The 21758-nt window shown below is 31.4% G+C and overlaps 1 protein-coding gene across 2 annotated transcripts; it reads left to right on the forward strand.

Annotated features, from left to right (window-relative positions):
• The first annotated feature begins 3778 nt into the window (after positions 1–3778).
• On the forward strand, positions 3779–9946 carry LOC137826490 (squamosa promoter-binding-like protein 7). Of its 2 annotated transcripts, XM_090294589.1 has the most exons (4): positions 3779–4288; positions 4356–4901; positions 6019–6137; positions 9414–9946. In XM_090294589.1, the coding sequence occupies exons 2-4, from the start codon at positions 4453–4455 to the stop codon at positions 9653–9655; spliced, it is 810 nt and encodes a 269-aa protein (XP_090150715.1). In that variant the 5' UTR covers positions 3779–4288; positions 4356–4452; the 3' UTR covers positions 9656–9946. The 2 variants fall into 2 exon arrangements, with proteins under 2 accessions (XP_090150715.1, XP_068488567.1); XM_068632466.2 differs by having other exon boundaries at positions 3779–4901.
• Positions 9947–21758: the final 11812 nt, after the last annotated feature.

Raw genomic sequence — 21758 nt, forward strand, 5'->3', positions numbered from 1 at the left:
CCTTGTTCAACGTTTTTATTCTTTTTTAGGGGCATAGGAGTAATGCTAAGAAAAGGTAGATTGTTATTTAATTATTATGTGTGTTTACAATATGGTTTTGAGTCTTTTTGAGGGCTTGGAGAAATTCAATTTGTTATTGTTTTAAGTTATGAGAAGTAGAAAAGTGAAAATTGGATTTTATTGAATTTAGTGTAAATGATATCATTTTATGTTCATGTATGATGTTTGATGGTTGTGAAGAATGTGAAATTAGTATTTTTTTTTGTATTATAAATGTTGAATTTATGACTTATTTATGTATGGAGTTTTGGTATGCTAAGGAAATGAAATATAAAGTTTTAAATGAAATTGTTTGAGTTAAAAGGTGGAAAAGGTGTGAAATGGTATGGTTAGCGGGGTTTAGGATAGTCAAATGCAATATACATTTTTTGCATTATTTTTGTTAATTGAACATGATACATAGATGTTTTGTAACTATAGTTAAATGTTTCTAATTTTAGGTGTTGGGTTGAGTTTGAGATTCTACATAAATGTAAATTTTTCTGCATAGTCTAAAAGTGGATCTCAAAACTGTTAAGAGTAGTGATGAAATAAGTTTTTTTGTGAGAATTTCAATTAATGAGTTCTATTTTGTTCACTCCAATAGAAAATCCAATTTTTTTGCAAAATATTATTTTCAATAGACTAAAACTTCGCCTAATGAATTGTTTGAGGAAATATTATTTTTACTGGCCAAATTTTGCTTAATGGATTATAATTTTGTTGGCAGATTCCCAACAAAAACTAAACTTTTATTATTTGTTTATATTGGGGGTGGTCCAACCCTCTTACAAAACAAAATAAACATACACGGTTAAGAAGTGGGCTTTAAGCCTAACTCAACCTCATAAAACCAGCTCAATGAGGTGAGGTTTGCACCCATTTATATACTATGAAAGGCTCTAATCTCTAGTTGATGTGGGATTTCCAACACACCCCCTCACGCCGAGGCTACCAACTCGTGCGTGGAGATATATGTTATGGGTGGTCCGATAACAGCCCGATGGCGGGTGACCTGATAAACCCAACAAATACTTGCTAGGATAGGCTCTGATACCATGTTAAGAAGTGGGCTTTAAGCCTAACTCAACCTCATGAAACCGGCTCAATGAGGTGAGGTTTGCACCCACTTATATACTATGAAAGGCTCTAATCTCTAATCGATGTGGAATTTCCAACATACACCTCAAGAAAATTCTAACTGTCTACCTTGCAACAACTAGCTAAAAAACGACTTAAAATTCAAACCCTTTCACCCTATTAGCAACTATTAATTGAGTACATACATACCAGGGGTTATAGGCACCAATTAGAGAATGCGAAACTCGCTGAAGGTACCTTTGACGAGATCCAAGACCAAATCTTAACCTGTGTCAAGGAGAAGACTTCAGAATAGTCTACGATCCTCCGTTGAATAAACAATTATTCCTATGCCTCCAAATTTCACTTACCAAGGCAATCCAAACATTATCCCAAATAAGATTAACTAAAGTGGTCGCATCAAGAATTTTAAACTGCTCAAAATGTGACCCAAGAGAGAGAAAATTTATCGAACTCACTTCTAACCAAGGGTAACAAAGATTCCAAGCTAGCCAAAAGACTTTGCAACCGAAGAACAAATGACATGTCGATTCCTCTAACACCCTACACAAACAACAAATGTTGCTCTCAATCTGAACTTCTCGTCTCTCCAGGTTAACGTTGGTAGCAATCTTGTTTTCAATCATCCTTCAAACAATGACATGAGCTGAAGGAAAAGTCTTAATCTTCCATAAAAAATTGAACATCCTCAAACAATCCCCTGCATTATCTCCCTTTAATAAATCATAAACAAACTTGCCGGAAGATTATGCAGACTCACAATTATCATCGTGTGTTAATATATAAATATATACAAAATAGAAATGTAGGTCTGGATTGTTTTCTAAATACATATATCTATTTGTTTCTATTTGTTTATATTAATATGTTGAATCGTACAATTCATTTATTTGGGATTATATAATTATAAACTTTTTAAAATATTCTTGCACAGTATATATATATATATATATATATATATATATAAATATAAAGATTACATTACATCTAATTATATAATTTTTTTTTAACAATGGTAAATATATATATACCTACATTTTATATACAACTATTAAACACTTTTTTTTTTATCTTTCTTCTCCTAGTAGTAATCCTCGATGATGTTAAACAAGTCACTACTCACTACTATTGTAAATAAGGTTTTAATGATTGAGTTATTGATCTAATTAATTATCTTAAAGTAACAATTATTTATTTATTTAAACTGTTTCTACTTTATTATTATTATTATTATTATTATGCATATATTAATTATATAATGAATATTATTTATTATATTATTTATTTAACATTTACAACTTTGATTACAATAAATTTATTGAAATATTTATTAGTTAAATAGATAATAAAATTATTACTTTTATTAAATTTAATAATATTTATTAATTAAATAATTGAAATTTAATTATGAATATTTATTAATTATAAAATATGTTTTAATGAAATTTTAAATCGCTCATAAATTTTGATATTTTCAAATAAAGTTCCTATCAACTTTTTTATATATTGATTATCTTAAAAATTTTATAATTTTTAATTGAGTATTTATTTTTTATCTACTTAGTACTTAAAACTTTTATAGTTTTTAATGGAGTCATTGTGTTTAACTGTTCCCTTAACTAGACTTATCCCATATACTGTATAATTTTCTTCATATTATATAATTTTCTTCATATGTTAAAAATATAAAATTTTCTAATATAAAATAATATTATAATAAAAAATAATGTAAAATAATAAGTAATTTTTATTTTTTTAATTAAAAAATATCAATTTTCTATTCAATGAATAGAAAATATTAACAAAAATTTAAGAGAAACTTAATTAAAAATTCTTAAATTTAAGAGGAGTAAAAACTTAATTAAATCTAAAATATACATCAATTAAATAATTAGTAAAATTAATAATATTTACCAATAAAATAAATATAATTTAAGGATAAAATACGCACTGGTTTAAATATAATAAATTCATTACATTTTTATTTTTTAATAATAAATTAAAAAATTATATAACTTAATTTTAAAAACTGGATAACAATAAAATAAAAACGAAAAAGAGTGTACATTCAGTTGTCACAACCCGGACACGCACTACGGTAAAAGTTGCTAGATAAGTAAATATGGGTGCTGCAAAATCCTATATCGGGATTATTTTTATTTTTCATTATTAGATAGGAAAAAAATGGTATGAGAAAGACAAGAAATAGAAGAGAGATAGACGGTGAGAAAGTGAGAGAAGAGAAAAAAAAAGATGAAAATGGAAGAGAAGAGAAGACACATGAATGATGAAAAGAAGGAGAAGAAAGAAGCTGAAAAAAATTAAAAAATATTTTATTTTGAACCATTGTTCACTTCATATTATTCTTATTTATTATAAAAAAATTAGGTGACAAAATATGGGAAACTCTATTTTACGTTTAAAACGTGACAAAAACACTTAAATGTGGACATTGAAATAAGCATCCACCCAAGAGCTAATATAAAGGAAGGAAGAAACATTGAGCATATTTTTTAAAATTTGGTTTTATTTAAATTTGTTGTATGTGTTAACTTTATTATAAAAAAAAGAATTAAATGAAAAAAAGAAATTTAGAAGTATTTGGAATATTTAGCCGCGAACCAGTTACATAATATCTGTGGGGAGAGGGGTTTCTGATCCGCTTGTGTCTTATCACTCTTCACACTCTCTTCTCTCTCTCATGCTGTAACTTGGATCCTTTTACTATCATTACTCGTTTTCCTCTTACGTGTGGTCTATGGAGCACTCCACCCATTAACACACTTTCTTTCTCTCTCTCTCTCTCTGTCTCTCTCTAGGAGTCACTAGCTCTTGCAGCTTTCCTCATGAGGGTACTTTAAACCCCTCCAGTGTACAACAACCCCAATCCCCTCTCTCTCTCTCTTTCTTCTTTCCTCTTTTCATACCAACAACAAAGGATCTCACTCAGAAATGCTCCTTCGTCCCTTCCACTTCTGTTCCAACCCCATCATCACCACCCTACCCCTATTCCCATAGCTTCCGTATTTAACACGCTCTTCCCATTTCTTCTTTTTACCATATTCTCAGAGACAGTGAGAGAGAGAAATGGAGTTCGGGGGGAACATCTTCTGCCTCGCCAACAGAGACCAAAATGGAAATACTAACGGTAACACTTTCGCTTGGGATTCATGGCAAACAACCACTTTTAATAATAACAACAACACCACTTCCAGGTTGGTCAACGCTTTCAACGCCCCCGTCACTGGGGTCACCGCGCCGGAGACCTCAGCCGCAAACCGCCCCGAGGCCGCGGGACTCGCCAGCGCTCTCATGTTCCTCCCTCAAAACGGAGGCGTTTTGCGTCACCGCCAGCAGCAGCAGCAGCAACAGCATCCGTACGGTGGGGATGGGTCCCACGTGCACCCCGACCCACACCTCATGTGCTTGAAGCTTGGGAAGAGGCATTACTTTGAGGACGCTAGTGGAAGTGGAACCGTTTCTTCTGCTGCTGCTTCTGCTGCTACTGCGACTACTTTTGGCGGGGGGTTGGTGTTAGGGGATAAGAGAGGGAAAGGAGGGTATTCCGGCGGCGGTGCGGCGGTGAAGGGTGTGGGGTTGACGACGGCGACGGTGCCGAGGTGTCAGGTGGAAGGGTGCCAGGTGGCGCTGCTGAACGCCAAGGACTACCACCGGAGGCACAAGGTGTGTGAGATGCACTCCAAGGCTCCCAAAGTTGTGGTCTTAGGGTTGGAGCAGAGGTTCTGTCAGCAGTGTAGCAGGTCACACCACTTCTATCATTTTCTGAAATAATAATAATTACAATAATAATAATAATAATTAAAACATAAACCACAACAATAATAATATCAAGTTTTTTTGTCTTGTCTATAACTGTATCGTGATCGTAGCTGCAGCCACATCAATGACATTTGTCTGTAATTTCCTATAATGTGAAGAATTTTGACAAATTGAAACAATCCTAACTTTGGTGTTGTACGAGCTACAAAGAGTGAAAAGGGTGTATATAGATAGAAAATAACCTTACCTTTTCAGCATGTGGTGAAAGGTTCCATATCACATGAAAAAACAAAAGTTGATTTCTATGAATGCTTATTCCTTTAACTGTGATATTGGTAGAGAGGATCCGTTGATTTTGTCGATTGTTAAATTTTTCTGTGATCTGATTAATCACTGGAGTTTTCCCTTCTAAACTCTCCGATTTCCTTTTTTCCGTACACGAACATGAATCTAAGAGTTTGCCTAAGGAGATTTTTTTAATTTTTTTCTTTTGTAGAAATAATCAAGGAGAAACATGTACAAACATATCTTAAATATATTCCGATAGATGAGATATTTATGCTGAGAGATGTCTGAAATTCTCTTAGAAAAATAAAAACAAAATGGTTTTTGCTGTTTTTCGTTGTCTGTGTTTAATCTCACATAAGCTTTTACTCACTCTGGTTTGAGTTCAGTCTTTCCGTAACTTTCTTCTTCTTTATAGTTAAAATTCAAGAGTATTGTGTTGTGTAAAGGTTACAAGTATCGTTTTCTTGGCACATATTTGTATTATTTTGTTGTAGCTGATCGAAGAATAATAGATGATTCTTGTGCATACTTTACAAATCTCGCATACTTTTGTGACTGTATCGGAAAAATAATATATGATATAACTTGTGCAGATATGTAAAATCTGTCAAGTTATTTTTATGATTTTCTGCCTTGCTTCATTTTGATTTTTCGTTTTTTTGTTATTTGTTAATGACATTTTGCAGACTGTAGTGGTTTTATTGTGTAACTGTTAATGATCTTACCTTAGTATTATTATATAGTGAATAGACAGTGTTGATTTGTTAATTGAGATAACAGATATAGATAATATGGTGGTTGGACTTGCAGGTTTCACGTGGTGTCAGAGTTTGATGATTCAAAGAGAAGTTGTAGGAGGAGACTAGCAGGTCACAATGAGAGAAGAAGAAAGAGCTCCCATGATTCTGTGGCAAGGAATTCTTCACAAGGTACACTCTTGGTTTATTCACCTTTTCTAAATTTTTACACCACTCTTCTTCTTTCTTTCTCTCTTCTATCACATTTGGTCTAAGAAAATGCTTTCTCATTTTTTATTTTATGTTTCTATATGATAAGTGATAATGGAGAATAAAGTATGAAATAATACAAATTTAGTTTCATGGTTTCCTATATAAACTTTTAAGTTGAAAATAAACCTAAAATTAAGTAGCATTTTTGTAATTAAAAATAAAAGCATGTAACATTTTCTCAACCTAAACAAATCATACTTACCAAATTGATTTTTTTTTTAATTTGACTTTTTTATAATTATATTATTAATTATTGGTATTTTAAATATGTTAGGTTTATAGTTCAATTTGACAAAAGAAAAAGTATGTAGAGTTGAATACCGTGTCAAAATTTTGAATGACCTGGTACTACTGAAATCACGAATTGAAAATTGAAAAAGATAAGGGATCATATCGAGAATTAAAAATTAAAGAAAGGTTGAAATTGCAATTTAACCTTTTATTTTTGCCTTAAATCATGAGTAATAAACGTTACCAAAACTGTGCATTGCTCTTATAGCTGTTGCTGAGGTTCACTTATATCCAATTATCCTGATTTATATATAAAATCTGATTTGTAAACTACTTTTATTAATTATTTTGTTCTATTCTGTACTTTTTTTTATCATTCTCTGGCAAAAAGTTGTATGCAGTTATATCAGTTGGCCTCGAGTAAAGTAGATTAATGCAAAAGAAAAATGAATTGTATACACTTATATATATATATATATATATATATATATATATATATATATATATATATATATATATATATAACCTAAGGTTGTTCTAGTTAATGCAACTAGAGTCTGTTAAGTGAGAAATTTGTATACGATCAAATTTCCAACAATGAAGCAATTAAGTAGTATTTATGTTGTTTGAAGCCGATAAAAAATTATTCACTTAGAATATTTTAAACTTAAAATTTGAAAAATGATAATATAATATTTGCTATTTAAGATATTTAGAGCATTGTTATAGATTCTACAATTCTACATCGACTAACAATACAAATATTTCATAGCATACAAGTAAGAGTTGAAATATTTCATAGGAGCCCTCATCTTAGATGCCGATCTTAGACCATCTTAGATGCCGATCTTAGACCATCTTAGATGCCTATCTTAGACGACGATTTTATAATGTGTTGAGTTGTATTTAAAGTTTACTTTATTAAAAAAAACATGATACACAAAATGATTTGTGATTAATTTATAAGCTATTGCACTTTCAAAGAATTTGGATAAAAAATTATTCATGAAGAGTTTTCAAAAATTGAGGGTAAGGTGCTTTTGATGGAACTATGGAAATAGTTTACAACGTCATTTGGATCAGCAATGTTGGATATCGCACATAGAAGAGAAACTAAAGTACTGATAACATAATATAGTTTAGTTAACTCAACAAATCTAATTATGACATGAACTTAAGTGTCAGATTTTTAATTTAATAAAACTTTAGGCATTGTACATCAGCTATGTAACTCTTGTTCTTGTCTAAATTTTCTGTTAATTCTTCCTGATTAGTAAATTCAGCTCCATCAATTTGCAGAACTGGGTGAAAAGAAATCTTCACCTTTTGTTATCAGTTACACTTTTGAGATTCTTTTTTAAACTTCAAAATAAATTTAGTTTAGTTTTAATATGATTGAGGTATTATGGAATGACATAGTCTTACTTTGAGTAGTAGGAGTTGTTTGGTAAAGTGTTTAAGTGCTTATTTCACTACTTTTCTTAGTTTTTGAAGGTAAGTTTACTTAAGTGCATATTAGAATAATCGGGATCATTCAATGTTCTCTCTCTAAACTAATTATGAATATGCTGTTTTTTTTTTTTTCTGTGATATTATTTTAGTGATAGCTGAAGAGTTGGATAATTCTTCCTTCAAATCATTGTATGAGGGTAGGGTGTGTCAGTATTTTGTTCTTCCATAAACATGCCCTGGGGCACAGACATGTTTCTTATCAGAGAAATGTTTTATTGTTAAAGGGATCAAAGTCCAATAATATATATATATATATATATATATATATATATATATATATATATATATATATATATATATATATATATATATATATATATATATACACCATCCGATGTGGGTGGTCTGAATAGAAGTTAAAGAGACTAAGTGTTTTAGATGAAAAAAAATTCTCGATAGAGAATATTTTAGAAAGAAAATAGAAATTAACTTTTTCATATAATAAAATTAACTTGTCAGCAAATTAAAAAGAAGTTATACTTGAAATTTTTTAGAAATTAGCTTTTGCATGAGTTAATTTTAACTTTTGCATTTTATTTATTTTTTCTGATAAGTCTTCGTAAAAATGTATGCAAAATGAGATCTTAGATAAGTTCTGCTTACCTTTTCTCGCAGTTCTCACATAAAGTTCCAGAATTTTATAACAAAAAGAAAACAAATGCAGGTGTTTGTATTAGGTTACTTAACATGGTAGCAGTTGTTAGATCTGTAATTTGTGATTCAAACACTTGCCTCATTATTATGAGGGCATTTAGTCAAACATATAGTATAGATTAACTAAGTTTTAGGTCTATATTTGTTCAGTAGTAATATTATTTTACTTTATATTTCTACAGTGATGGTGCTGATTTCAATAAATCAAAGCTTTTATTTGACATCTCTGTAATGATGGATTATTCTTAATTAGCTCAACTGATATAACTTCTGTAACTATTTAATCCAGTTCAACTTCACATCAAGGTCATTTTCTATATTTGAATTTACAGTGCTGCATCTGTTTGGAATCCCAAATTTAAACATCCGTAATGAACCTTTTTTTGAGTTAAGATGTAAATTTTATTTATATCTTTTAATACAGTAACAAATTAAACAGTTTGATAGGAATAACAGTCTTCAGATTTCTTCAAAGCTTATAAAAATATTCTCAGAAATATTATTTTGTCCAACCAAACAAAATTTAGTATAGTTTCTAAGAATCACAATTCTCAGTGTTGGAGATGTATGACGATTAGAGACAAACACATCTCATAGTATAAAAGTATCGGTTTTATAAAGTTAAATTACACTTAAAACTTAAGTATTAATACTTAGTAATCGTGATTTGGTAGGATAGCACTTTTGCAGTCTAAATCCCCCTTTTTTTTTATAGAGAAGGAAATAATGTTGATAAGTGGAAGTTTGTTTGATGATATAATGTGTTAATGGTTGGAGATGTTTTGATATAATTATCAGGAGGGTGTGCTCTCTCTCTTCTGTCATCTAGAAGTGATTCTTGGCTTTCTCCTTCTGATCTCTCAACAAGATGCAGTGCTGCATTGCGTGAATTGATAGCAGAAAACCGGGCAGCAATCATGGCAAGACAGTTTGTATCAGATAGAGATTGGCATATTCAGCACCATGCTATGGAAGACATGAAGGAGATCCAACCTGAGTCCACTTACTTCCCACAACAGATGTTTCCCCAGACACAGTGAAGAAGGGTTCCTGTGTGCAGAGCTTCACAACTATAGTTTACCCTAAAAAGTTAGGGAAAACAACATTTCAGAATGTGGACATTTATGGAATTCCCCAACCAAGGGCAGTGTGTGTTTCTGTCTCAAGTTTTCTATTCTTTCATTTCCTACAATAAAAGTTAGAACTACCTAGCTAGACTAGTTTATTAGGCTAATAAATCCTAAGCTTGTATTTGCATCTCTACTTCTTTCTAAGTGTTTGCAGGGTTGTTTTATATTCATATCAATCACCAATCATTGGCTTCACTCAAATATTTTCAATCACTAATTTACATCCTATAATCAAATATCATTTTTGTTGAGTTTTTGAAGGTCTAAATATATTCTTTATTAATAATTTATGACCAAACTTAAACTTACACAGGATCCTAGGAAACCATGACACTACCTTTTTTTTATAATATGCTGTTCAACTTTTCTTAAGATTCAATTTTACATTTGGATTCCTAATAAGTTTTTGATTTGGTGTATCATATTTTTCATTGATTTAAAGCATGCGAACCGATTCAGTGCTTAAAGACGGGTGCAGCTAAGTTAGATTGATTTCTATCATCACATGAAATCAATTTAATTCAATAATGATATTTCAATTGGCACATTATAAAATTATGACATTATATATTGTATAATATAATTTTGTGGACTTTTTAATTATTACAACAATTTTGTATTTTCAATCACTAAAATAATATCATTGATCTAAATCAACTTGGTTGAATGATTTTATTTTTAAAAAAATGTTACAAAAATCACAATTTCGAGTGAGATGATGATTAAAGATAAGATAAAATACAATTTACAAACGTAAAACTTTATATTTTGTAGAAATTTATGATGGACAGAAGTCGCAATATATTAATTGCGATTTATGTATCTATATATTTTAGGAATGTTGGGAGCATTGGTTCAGTCGTAATATGTCAAACAATGCAGAAAGCAACCACTGAAGCTATTTTATGCGTTTAGGCACTAATTTGGCAAAAAGTCAGACAGATGGAATATTGGAAAACTTCAAACAGTACTCAGGTTTTTTCATTCTTTCTTTAGTAAATACTTTGTTTGGAAGCATGAAGGTTTTCGGGAATAAAGAATTAGAGAAGAAAAAGAGAATAGTGAATGAGTGAAAAAGTTATTAGATTTTTAGGAATGATATACAAACATTTGAAGAAACAAAGGATGAGTAACTGGACCACATTTTTTGAACTTGGCTTAAGCAAAGTCATAAATTCGTAAAGTTTCTTCATTTCAAGGGTCATAAAGATTAACCAACGGTATTGATGTGCAACGGACCACTTGGGTGGGAGAATGCCCTCTTATTTTTTTTGCATTAAGTTGGAATAGATGCAGGAGTTATGTTCTATTGTAAGGGATGGAGGATTTTTTTTCTTTTTTCTTGGCACCAATTGGAATGTGTAGGCCACGGGTCTTTACTTGTTATTTTGGTTGGTTTGGGTTTGAGTTTGTTTTTAAGAAGTAACGCTTACAAGAAAAGGCACTTTTAGTGTCTCCCATAGATGTCTTTATCATCTTAGTATAAATTTATTTGTTTAGCCTCATTAGTTTGAGAAGTTGTTTGTATAAGGACTGAGATATCTAAAATGTTTTATTTTATTTTATTTATTTATTTATTACAGAAAAAAAATTAACCAATCTCACCATAATTAATTAGTATTATATTTTTATTGGATAATTTTATTTTCTAATAATTTGTCATATGAGGAGATATGTCTTTTTGTAGTTATCATAATTTTTTATTAAACAATTTTATATTTCAATAAATAAAAATAAATATTTTTATTCAATAAAATATGTAATTGTATAATTTCTCTTTTCAAATAACTTTTCCATTTAAAATAATTAAGGCATATACTTGTGTTAAAATTTAAATTATTTTTTAAAGTTATATATTTTTAAAATTGTATTATTTGAATTAAAAAATGTGAATAGTTTAAAAGTGTATGTATTTATGCTAATATATATATATATATATATATATATATATATATATATATATATATTACACTACAAGAAAAAAAAAGGTTTTAATGAGGATTTATTTTTACATTAACAAGGGTTAAAACCTCCATTAAATTATTTACACATGATTGTAGTTTTTTCTGTTAAACCAATTCTGGAGATTTTTTTAAACCCTAGGAAAAGTCTTTCAAAACCCTCCGTTAAATACCATGAGTTTCAAAACCTCCATAAAATACCATGAGTTTTAAAACCCCCATAAAATATCATGGGTTTCAAAACCTACGTACAATATCATTGTTTCTAAAACCTCCATAACATACCATAGGTTTCAAAACCTTCGTAAAATATCACACGTTCCAGAACCTCCCTAAAATATCATAGATTTAAAAATCTCCATAAAATGTCATAGGTTTCAGATCCTCCGTAAAACACTATAAATTTAATTTATATAAAGAAAAAAGTTAGTATATAAGAAATTTAGCTTTATTATTAGAGTTTAAAAATGAATTAGGTATGTGAGAGATAATTTATATTTTTGTATGTTTCATATGTAATGTAGTTATTTATGTTTTTATATTGATTTTGTAAGGTATTTTTTTTTTCAAAAAAAATTCATATGATTTTGACATCTAAGTAAGATTGGCTAACCAAAACTCAATCAATCATACATGACACCATATAAAAAAGAGATAAAAGGTATAAAGAGTATTGAGGGTCCCCATTAAACTCGTGTAAAAAAAAAAACTTTAAACTGAACAAAATTATCTAAACCTAAAATTTGGGAGATTGTATTTATTACAAAAGGAATTGATACTATAGGAGGTAAAACATCCAACCAAACAAAATCCTACCTATTATCAATCCATATGTTAATTATACTATTAACACAAAAATTACCTTATGATAGATGTGAGAAACTTTAAAGTCTATTTCTCTACATAACTCTAAACACTTCAACCAACACCCATGAAGAATCTAAGGAACCATATGAGGATTATTGAAAGCTTGACATATAAAGATGGAATCATTTTCAAGTAACACTAATGGAGGACCATCAAAGCCATCATACACAAGAATAAAAGATAGATAAATTGTCTGTATAAATACTAAAATAAACATGTATAAAATCTGTATTTTCTTTTCTTTTCAAGAGTACTTTGTAGATGAAACAAAGACACTCTAGAAACTCTAACTTGTCACACAAGTAAGGGTCCCTAGAGCATCTCAAAATGAGCATACACGACCTCCTTACACCACCACAACTCACCTTAGTTAAGCTCATTTAACTAGGGTTATGGTAGCTTAAAGACTAAGCTACCTTCATCTATAAATAGCTTAAAACAAGCTCATGTATTCAGATTTTCTATTATTGAATGAAGAGTTCAGATTTGAAACCTCATTCTCTTCCAAATCTCTCTTTCTAGAGAGCCTAATTGGCCTAGTGAACCAAAGGAAAATTGACCACACCTCTTTTCCTTCATTGCACCTTCCATTCCACTGAAACCTCTTACTTTATCTCAACTTCGGTGCACCTTCGTCAACTCATTTTATGCTACCACTCAAATCATTCCATCAACCATAAGCTTGGACTACATAAGATGGACCAGAGCACACTAAAAATCCCACGACCAAGCTAAGCAAAATTTCACAATTTTTTTGTGTGAAGTTTTTTCTTCACGATTCTTGCTTGTTTCTTGTTTGTTCTTCCATAAATCTTTGTTTCCATCATTTATATTCATTGTTCATCACTTGTAATTTTTTCCCACCATTTAAATTCTAGTTTCCACCATATAAATTCTCTAAAAAACACTCATTAAACACTTTGCCTAGTTTTCTGGTGCAAAACCTCTTTGGTATGCTTTGTTTGCACTTTTTCTTGATTTCAGTCAGTTCAATTGTTGTTTTAGGTCTTTTCCCACCGTTTAATTTTTTTTCATGTTTAATTGGTTAAAATCATGATTTGTTTAGTGCATTTTTCTTCTTTAGGTTGCCTATACTATCTGCACCAAAACCTTGCTAAAATAGTAGGTGTTCTTCGATTTTTCCTTTGATCATGCCTTATTATTTGTTGTTTTTCTGCATTTTAATCCATGCATGTGTGCATTGTTGTATTTTTTAGTGTTTCTCCTATTTGCATGATCAGTTTCACGTTCACTTCTTTCTTAGTTTTGCTTAATTCGGTCAAGTATTGTTACTGCATGTTAGGTGTTTGTTAGTTTGTGTTCATGTACACCTAGTTTTTGTTTAAAGTCCCTTTAAGTTTTCTGAGTTTGTGCTTTAGTGTTTTTCAATGTTCACTAGTTCTTGAGCTTTTTAACTTGCTACTAGTTCATTAGTGAGTTTCTTTAATCAATTTTCACTTATTGTCTTGAAGTTTTGTTCCTTTATTCATTGCTTCTTTAGGTTTATGTTTTAGTTTTCAGAATTGTGTGATTTTCACTTAGTTTTCAAAACTTATTATGATCTTGTTCTACATCCAAACTCTGTGCATTTTTTTTTGTATGAACCTTAACATGTATAAAACATCGAATAAAAAAGGCACGTCCTAATCTCAACTAAAAAAAAATATCACAAAAGCTAGGACGTTTTTGTTGTATCAAACATTGTTTTAGTGGAGTTGTAGCTCTCGATTTTCATTTTTTTGCACCTATTTCCCTTAATGATTTAGCCTGAAAATTTTACCATATGTTGTTTCATATGTTACCTTTTTCCAGTCAAAATTTAAGCTTCAAATTCGATGTAGAAAATTAACATAAATTTACACTCCACTCGACAAATACTAAACCTACCTTGCATAATTGCTCCAAATTGCTTGCGGTTTTTATCAAACTTGTTGCATTTATTCCTCTATGAATAGATAAACAAATTGCCTCACATTTGTTGCATGTTGTTCCTTATTGAGTGAAGAATATACCATAAAAAATTTAGATGCAAAAGCTTTGTGAAATAATTCATATAAATTCTGGAACAGTCTGTGCCAGTCCCTCTAGAATATTTTGTTTTGTAATCTTTTCTAGAGAATTTCTTAAATCATTTTGCTTGTTCTTCCATTTCTTGGTTGTTTTAATTTTGGCTTGTCTTTTCATGATTTTCCATTCTTTTTTGGCACACATTATTCCCTTTCAGTTTAGTTTTACAAATTTTTAGCTTTTCTTGCTTTGTTTTTTTGGCTTCCTTTGTTACACAATTAGTTTAGTTGGTGGTGCTTGAAAAGGTACATCAAAAAGTGATTTGGCTAAACAATTTCTGGGTTATACTTGGTCTTCAAGACTCTCTATCAAGAGGAGAAATAGGGCTCAAAGAGAAGCAAATTCGGACTACTTCACTTCAAGAAGCAATTCAAATAATTTTAGTGCTTTCACCAAACACCTCATGATCCAACTTTGTAATTTTTTTTAGTATCACAAACTTTTATGTACTTTAATTCTTTCTAGTGTAGTTTCCTTTAAATTTTACTTGTTTGGAAATTGCTCCAACGACAATCCCAATAAACCTTTGTAATAGTTTTGTGTGCATTAGAGTGATAATGTGTCAGTGAGCTCTCAATAATCATTTCACTATCACACTAGGACCCGTCTAGCATTACATTCACATTTATTCTTTTGTTGTCTTTTTTGTATTTTTTTCTTTCTTATTTTCCTTACTTTTACATCGTTGTGATAGTTTAGGGGTTTTCCTTTTCTTGTGATTATATAACCTTTATTTTGTTTTAAGATCATCCACGTACATACATATTATTATTTTTTTCCAAAATTGTTTTGAAGTTTTATTCTGGAAAATTTTGTGAGATATCTTTGAGGTAAGCTTTGGCTAGGAAAGCCTTGGTACTTAAGAAGTCCTTATGACTTACCTCGCTTTCCTATGAGTAAACTTGAAAGTTTCTCACTTTTGCTTCCTTTACTAAGTTCATCCACAAAATTGTTTTAAGCAAACTTTCTTACTTTGAAACTTTTTGGGACTCACTCTAGTTGAATTTATTTCAAACAGTTGTGGATTTTTTCTACAATCAACCATGAATAGACCATCTCATCAGTCTAATATTCATGGAAATATAAATGATTTAACTCAAATGGATTTCAGTGCATGACTAGACCAACATGATATACATTTTGATGAGATAAGAGACCTCTTAAAAACACTTGTTATAGATAGAGATAAAAAATCTCATAGGTCTCGAAGTAGACATGGGGAGGGTTCTTATAGAACTACTAGTTTTCATCATCATAGTTCTCCTCCTACTCATGCCGATTATAGTAGCCACCATAATATTGATTATTACCTACAACCTCCAAAATATCTTAGACATAAAACCCACTATACTCCTAGGGAACCTAAAATAACCCTTCCTCCTTTTATGGGATCGCCATTGTCGGTGATTACTTAAGTTGGGAGATGAAGGTGGAACATGAAAGACAGGTAACCCTAACCACTCTTAGTTTCCAAGAGGCTGCCATGACTTGGTGGAGTGCTTATTCTAGATACCTTAATTTAGATCACAACTCTAATTAAATACTGGAATGAACTACGATATGCCCTAAGAAAAAGATATATGCCTTTCTATTATGATAGGGATCTTATGCACCAACTCTATAGGCTCACCCAAATAGACCTATCTATAGACCAATATACGCACAAATGAAGTTACTTATGTTGCAGATAGGAATCCGTGAGAAGCCAAGGCTAACCATAACTCATTTCCAGAGTGGCCTAAATTTTGATATGAGGGATGGAGTTGAACTATTACCTTATAATGATTTTAATAACCCAGTTCAACTATGCATTAGGGTAAAAGACCAACCAAATAGAAAATTTTCTTTTAGAAAATCTTCTTCCTCTAATTATCCCAATAAAGAATATAGGAAAGATAGTTATGTCAAAAATAGGTCACATGATAGAGAGGGATAAATCACAAATTAATTATACAGATAAAAAAAATTATGTATCATCTTCTAAATAAGTTAAGACTAAAACATTTCAAAGCTTTAAATGTTTGAAAAAGGGACACTACTTTTCTGAATGTCCACAAGAGAAAACCTTACTTTTAAAAGACTAAGACATTCAATGAATTGAGATTTCATCTTCTACCTCTGATTCTACCTCTGAGGTAGAAGAAGTCATATCTTCTAAAGAAGAAATCCAACCCTATAAAGGAGATTTATTATTAGTGCAACGACTTCTTCAAAGTCATCCCTTAGAAATAAACACTTCACAACGAGGAAACCTCTTTCATACTAGATGTAAATTTCTAGTTTATATTTGTTCTTTAATTGTTGGTAGTAGTTCTTGTAGTAATTATTGTAGCTCTAGGTTAGTAAATAAACTTTCTTTGAAAACACAACTGCATCCTTCACCATACCGCTTAGATTGGAGTAATCAGCATGGTGTAGTTGTCAAAAACCAAGTGTGCCCATACACACAAGGAAGTTTAAAGAAAATATTTTATGTGATATTATTCCTATGGATATTGGACACATTATGCCTGGACGACCTTGGAAATTTAACCGAAATAATTTGCATAAACGTCATTCAAATAAAATCAATTTTCAATATGATGGTCATAAACATACTTTGTGTCCTCTTACATTTGAGGAGGTACAAGAGGATGCTATAAAACTGAAAACCAAAATAGAAAAAGAAAAAAAATCATAGAGACATCTTTATCTAAAAAAGAAGTGTCACATCCTAAACCTTCCTAAAAAATTGTGTCTCATCACTCCATCTTCACTAGAAGCTACATCTCACTTACACTCTTATTCTCTTCTTCCAAAGTTTAAACACAAACAAAAATAACTACTACAACATAAATTTTGGACAATAGTCATCTATGGTTTCTTATGTTGTATTTTATTTTGTTTCTTTTCTTTTTTAGGTGGATTCACGAACCAGATGGATCTTAAAGTCACTCATTCTAAGGACAAATCCTTTTGAAGGGGGGAGCCTAATGGAGAACCATCCAAGCCACCATGCACAAGAATAAAAGATAGAAAAAATGTCTGTATAAATACTATAATAAACATGTATAGGAATTGTATATTGTTTTCTTTTCAAGAGTACTTTGTAGATGAAACAAAGACACTCTAAAAATCTTAACTTGTCACACAAGTAAGGGTCTTAAAAGCATCTCAAAAGGAGCATACACGACCTCCTTAAGCCACTACAATTCACCTTAGTTAAGTCCACTTAACTAGGGTTATGGACGACCTAGTTGTTCGAGCAAACATTATTATTTGAGTGATGATGAATTTCGTTCTGTTCATGTTCATATTCTCATCAATTATAATGAGGTGAAACCAATAATGGACTAAGTTAAATATTATCTAATTTGAAATCAAATTATGGTTATAAGGGATTATATTCAATCAATAATGATATATGATTTTTAAGACTATTTTTACATTTTTACTCCAACAACAACCAAAAACCTTCCACTATTATACACAAGTACTTTCCAAAATGGTTCAAGAACTATGTAAGTGTAATGTTCTATTGTGAATGCTTATATTTCATTACTTTTTCACAAATTCATATTAATGATGAATAATGCATATGTTGTTGATGAAAGTGTTATGTCTATTAGTGTCTAAGTTCAAGAGGGGAGGGGTGAATTGAGCTTATAAAATTTTCGCAAGAACACACAATTTTCAGTATACCAGAGACAAAAAGAACAGATTGATTTTACATGAAACAGATTGATTCTTCAGAGCAGTCTAGCGCAATTTGACTTTGTTCAAATTAAAATTGTAATAAAAAAAGAGTTATAACAGAATCAGATTAATTTTGACTTTATGAGTATGAAGAATACAGCTATGCCAAGAAATCAATCAACTTCATTCAACACAAGGTTTTAATGAGAATGAATCTTTCTCAGGTTTTAATGAATAGACAATTTGTTTTCAAATCAATTAAAAACAGCATATACAACTGCCTTGTTTGAGATTAGAAAGCTTTAACAAATCAGGAAGAACAGTTCTTATTTAAACCCAGAATTAACAGATTCAATTTCAAAAGAACAGATTTAGTTCTTGACAGAATTAAGCAAAACCAGAAATAAGTGTAGGAATGAGAAGAAAAGGCACACAAGTTTTTATACTGGTTCACTCATACTGAGCTACGTCCAGTCTCACCTTACCCCAATGTGGAATCCACTAAAAACAGTACCAATTACTTACAAACACACCAGTTCTTGAACACTACAAGAACAACACAATCAATGCTGAAAAACCCTATTTCAGCACACCTTGCACTCCAAGAAACCCTATCAAGGAGTGACTAACACTTACACCTTTACAAAACAGAATAAAGGAAAGATTACACCTGAAAAGAAGATGCAAGAACTCAAAACCAGTAGTTCAATTTGTTGCAGAACTGCACCAACACCTTCACCAAGATCAAAGGTTTCCTAGAACAAGCACACTTGAAAATCTCTTTGGAAAACCTTTCAAAAATCTTTCAATCCTTCTTCTCACATGGAAATTGTTTGATCTCTGTCAAAAACGTAATTGCTCAGCACCTTTTCATGTGAGAGAGACTTTTCTTTATATAGAAAACAGTTTCTAACCTCTTTTCAAAAAACAGTTGAAAAGCAGTTATGAAAACAACAGATTCATTTTTGAACTTAACAAATTTATTTTGTGAAAACCGCCAACTCAGCTAACTGAAATAACTGTCTGAGTTGTACCTTTGGTGTCCTAACTAACTTGTGAAAAACCTTTCAACTGACCAAATAATAAACCTGTTCTTTCACAGTGAAATAGATTAAAATATAGCAAACAGGCCAGCTCAGCTTTAACTGAAATAACTAACTAAGCTTTACCTGTGGTGCCCTAACAGAATTTTAGAAAAGCCTTTTAACAGAGAAGAAATAAACCGATTCTTTCTCCATAAAACAGATTTATTTTTGTACTGATTTAAATATTTTAAGAGCACTTTTAAAAGCTTTTCAAAAACCATTTAACCACATCATGTGCTTGATCTAGACTTGGTTAGGCATCTAGGATGGGTTATACAGCAAAAGGCAACCTTACACAATTACAAGCCTAATTACAAACGAATCTAAAAACCTATTACAATCTTCAAAGCACTCAAGCTATTTTCTTCATCAAACACACATCAAGCCTTGGTAGGGAAGAAGCTTCCTCCAGCTTCAACAATCTCCCCCTGTTTGATGGAGACAAATTCCCTTTGCTTTGCACAACTTTGAAGAAAGATCATGACCAAATCTGTACAGTACTATATCCCAAAAAAATACACAGGTGTCAAGGCAGAACAAACAGATTCAGAATTGATGTACCTGCAGATTTAACATCTGAATCATATCAGTAACCTCTGTGAACATCAGCTGCAGAAGCTGTATCAGGCTATTCTTCTCCCCCTTTGGATTCATCAAACAGAATGGGAGCACAAGATACCAAAGAAATCATAGCCATACATAACAGTTCAAATAAAACCAACATAGAGGTCCATTACAAACCACAAATCAACTAAAAACCAGTGCAGAATAAAGACAAAGCAGATTAATCCCAAATTGTTCAACAACATATAAAAGATAAAGACTTAGAAATAGGATCACTTGTTATTGTAATAAAGCTCAGCTAGCTGCACTTGAACTCCTTCAAGTTGGTAATCCAAGTGTTGAAACCTGGCGTAAGTCATTTCATAGTGTGCCTTCTGCTCATATGTGAGTGTGTCCAGCCTGCTTAGCACTTGTCTTTCAAACATAGGCAGAGGTTCACCTCTGTACTCAGGTTCCTCATATGCAACTATTGCATTTTGACTTGTAGCAGCAACATCTTCATGTCCAGCAGAGTGCCCTGGTGATGTATCCATGTTCTGCACTCCCTCAACATTTTCTTCTTCATTTTCTGGATCAGCAGCTTCATTTTCAGCTCTGTTTGCAGCATTCCTTCTAAATACCCAGCTGTCATCCTCCTTTTGAAAGCCCATCTTGAGGAGAGTGGATTTGTCTATCTCACTTGCTGCCTTAATTGTGTCATTTCTTTCATTTGTAGTGTCAACTTCAAAGTAATCTATTAGCTTTGACACAAAAATTGCATATGGAAAGCGATAGTCTGGTAACCTTGTGGATTTGAGCATATGCTCCACCATAGTACTCACCCAATTTACCTTGAGTTGGTTCATGATGCAGTACAGCAAAATCAAGTCCTCTTCATGGAGAGTTGCATGATTGCTTCCTCTTGGAGTAAGCTACCAAGCAATGATGTAGGCAAGGAGTCTTGGAATGATTGTGAGATTTCCAACATGAAATCTAGCCACTGGTTCAGCAGGATTCCTCACACAACTTCTGTAAAACTGCATCTTGTTGAATCCCTGGATTCCAGCAGTGTTCCATTTGCTTACCTTTATTCCAAAATATTTGATTCCTCCCACATTGCTCCATATTTCCCTTGTAATCTTCAGCTTGACACCTTTCACATGGGAGACCAGATTTTTGCCATCTTGAACCAAGTTGCTGTAGAAAACTTTCACCAAATCTGGATATACATTTCCAGTCATCTCTAGAAAGTTCTTCAGCTTTTGATGCTTGAGCAAGGTTTTTGCTTCAGTCAGATTTTCTTCTCTTAGCCAAGAAAATTCCAGCACTTTGGGCGCATTGACTTGCTTCACGCTTGTCTCATGGATGTACTTTGTCATTGCTTCAGAATCTCCAGCAAACCATTTCTCCAGAATGCCTTGGTTGCTGCTGGATTGCTCCTTGGATTTCTTCCTTCTGTGTGATGAGGATGCCATGCTCAATCTGTTTTTCCCTGCACCAGTTTATTAACATACAATTCTAGAAGAAAAAAAAAACAGTACAGATTATCACTCAGAACAGAAACGAAACCTGTGGTGATGCAAGTGTGAACCTGGACAGCTTATAGCACAAATGAGAAGGTGTGAGAGACAAGCTGAATTGTGCTAGGTTTATATAGAATCATTAAATCAAATTTGAAAAACACAGATTTTAATGAAGGACAATTTGATCAGATTTTGGGAATTATGGGTTTTTGAAGAAAAATCAAATCTATTAGATATGCTACAGATTTTATTCCAATGGTGCAGCAGGTTCAGGTGTGGATTCACGTAAGAA

This window comes from Phaseolus vulgaris, chromosome 8 (assembly GCF_051622355.1).
Source record: "Phaseolus vulgaris cultivar YP4 chromosome 8, ASM5162235v1, whole genome shotgun sequence".
Lineage (NCBI taxonomy): Eukaryota > Viridiplantae > Streptophyta > Magnoliopsida > Fabales > Fabaceae > Phaseolus > Phaseolus vulgaris.

Bases quoted from the DNA above. Each gene is read 5' to 3' on its own strand.
- LOC137826490 (XM_068632466.2), top strand. From the start codon at position 4,228: ATGGAGTTCGGGGGGAACATCTTCTGCCTCGCCAACAGAGACCAAAAT. The intron at 4,902-6,018 runs GTCACACCACTT...TTGGACTTGCAG, and splicing joins TTCTGTCAGCAGTGTAGCAG to GTTTCACGTGGTGTCAGAGT. The intron at 6,138-9,413 runs GTACACTCTTGG...TATAATTATCAG, and splicing joins GGCAAGGAATTCTTCACAAG to GAGGGTGTGCTCTCTCTCTT.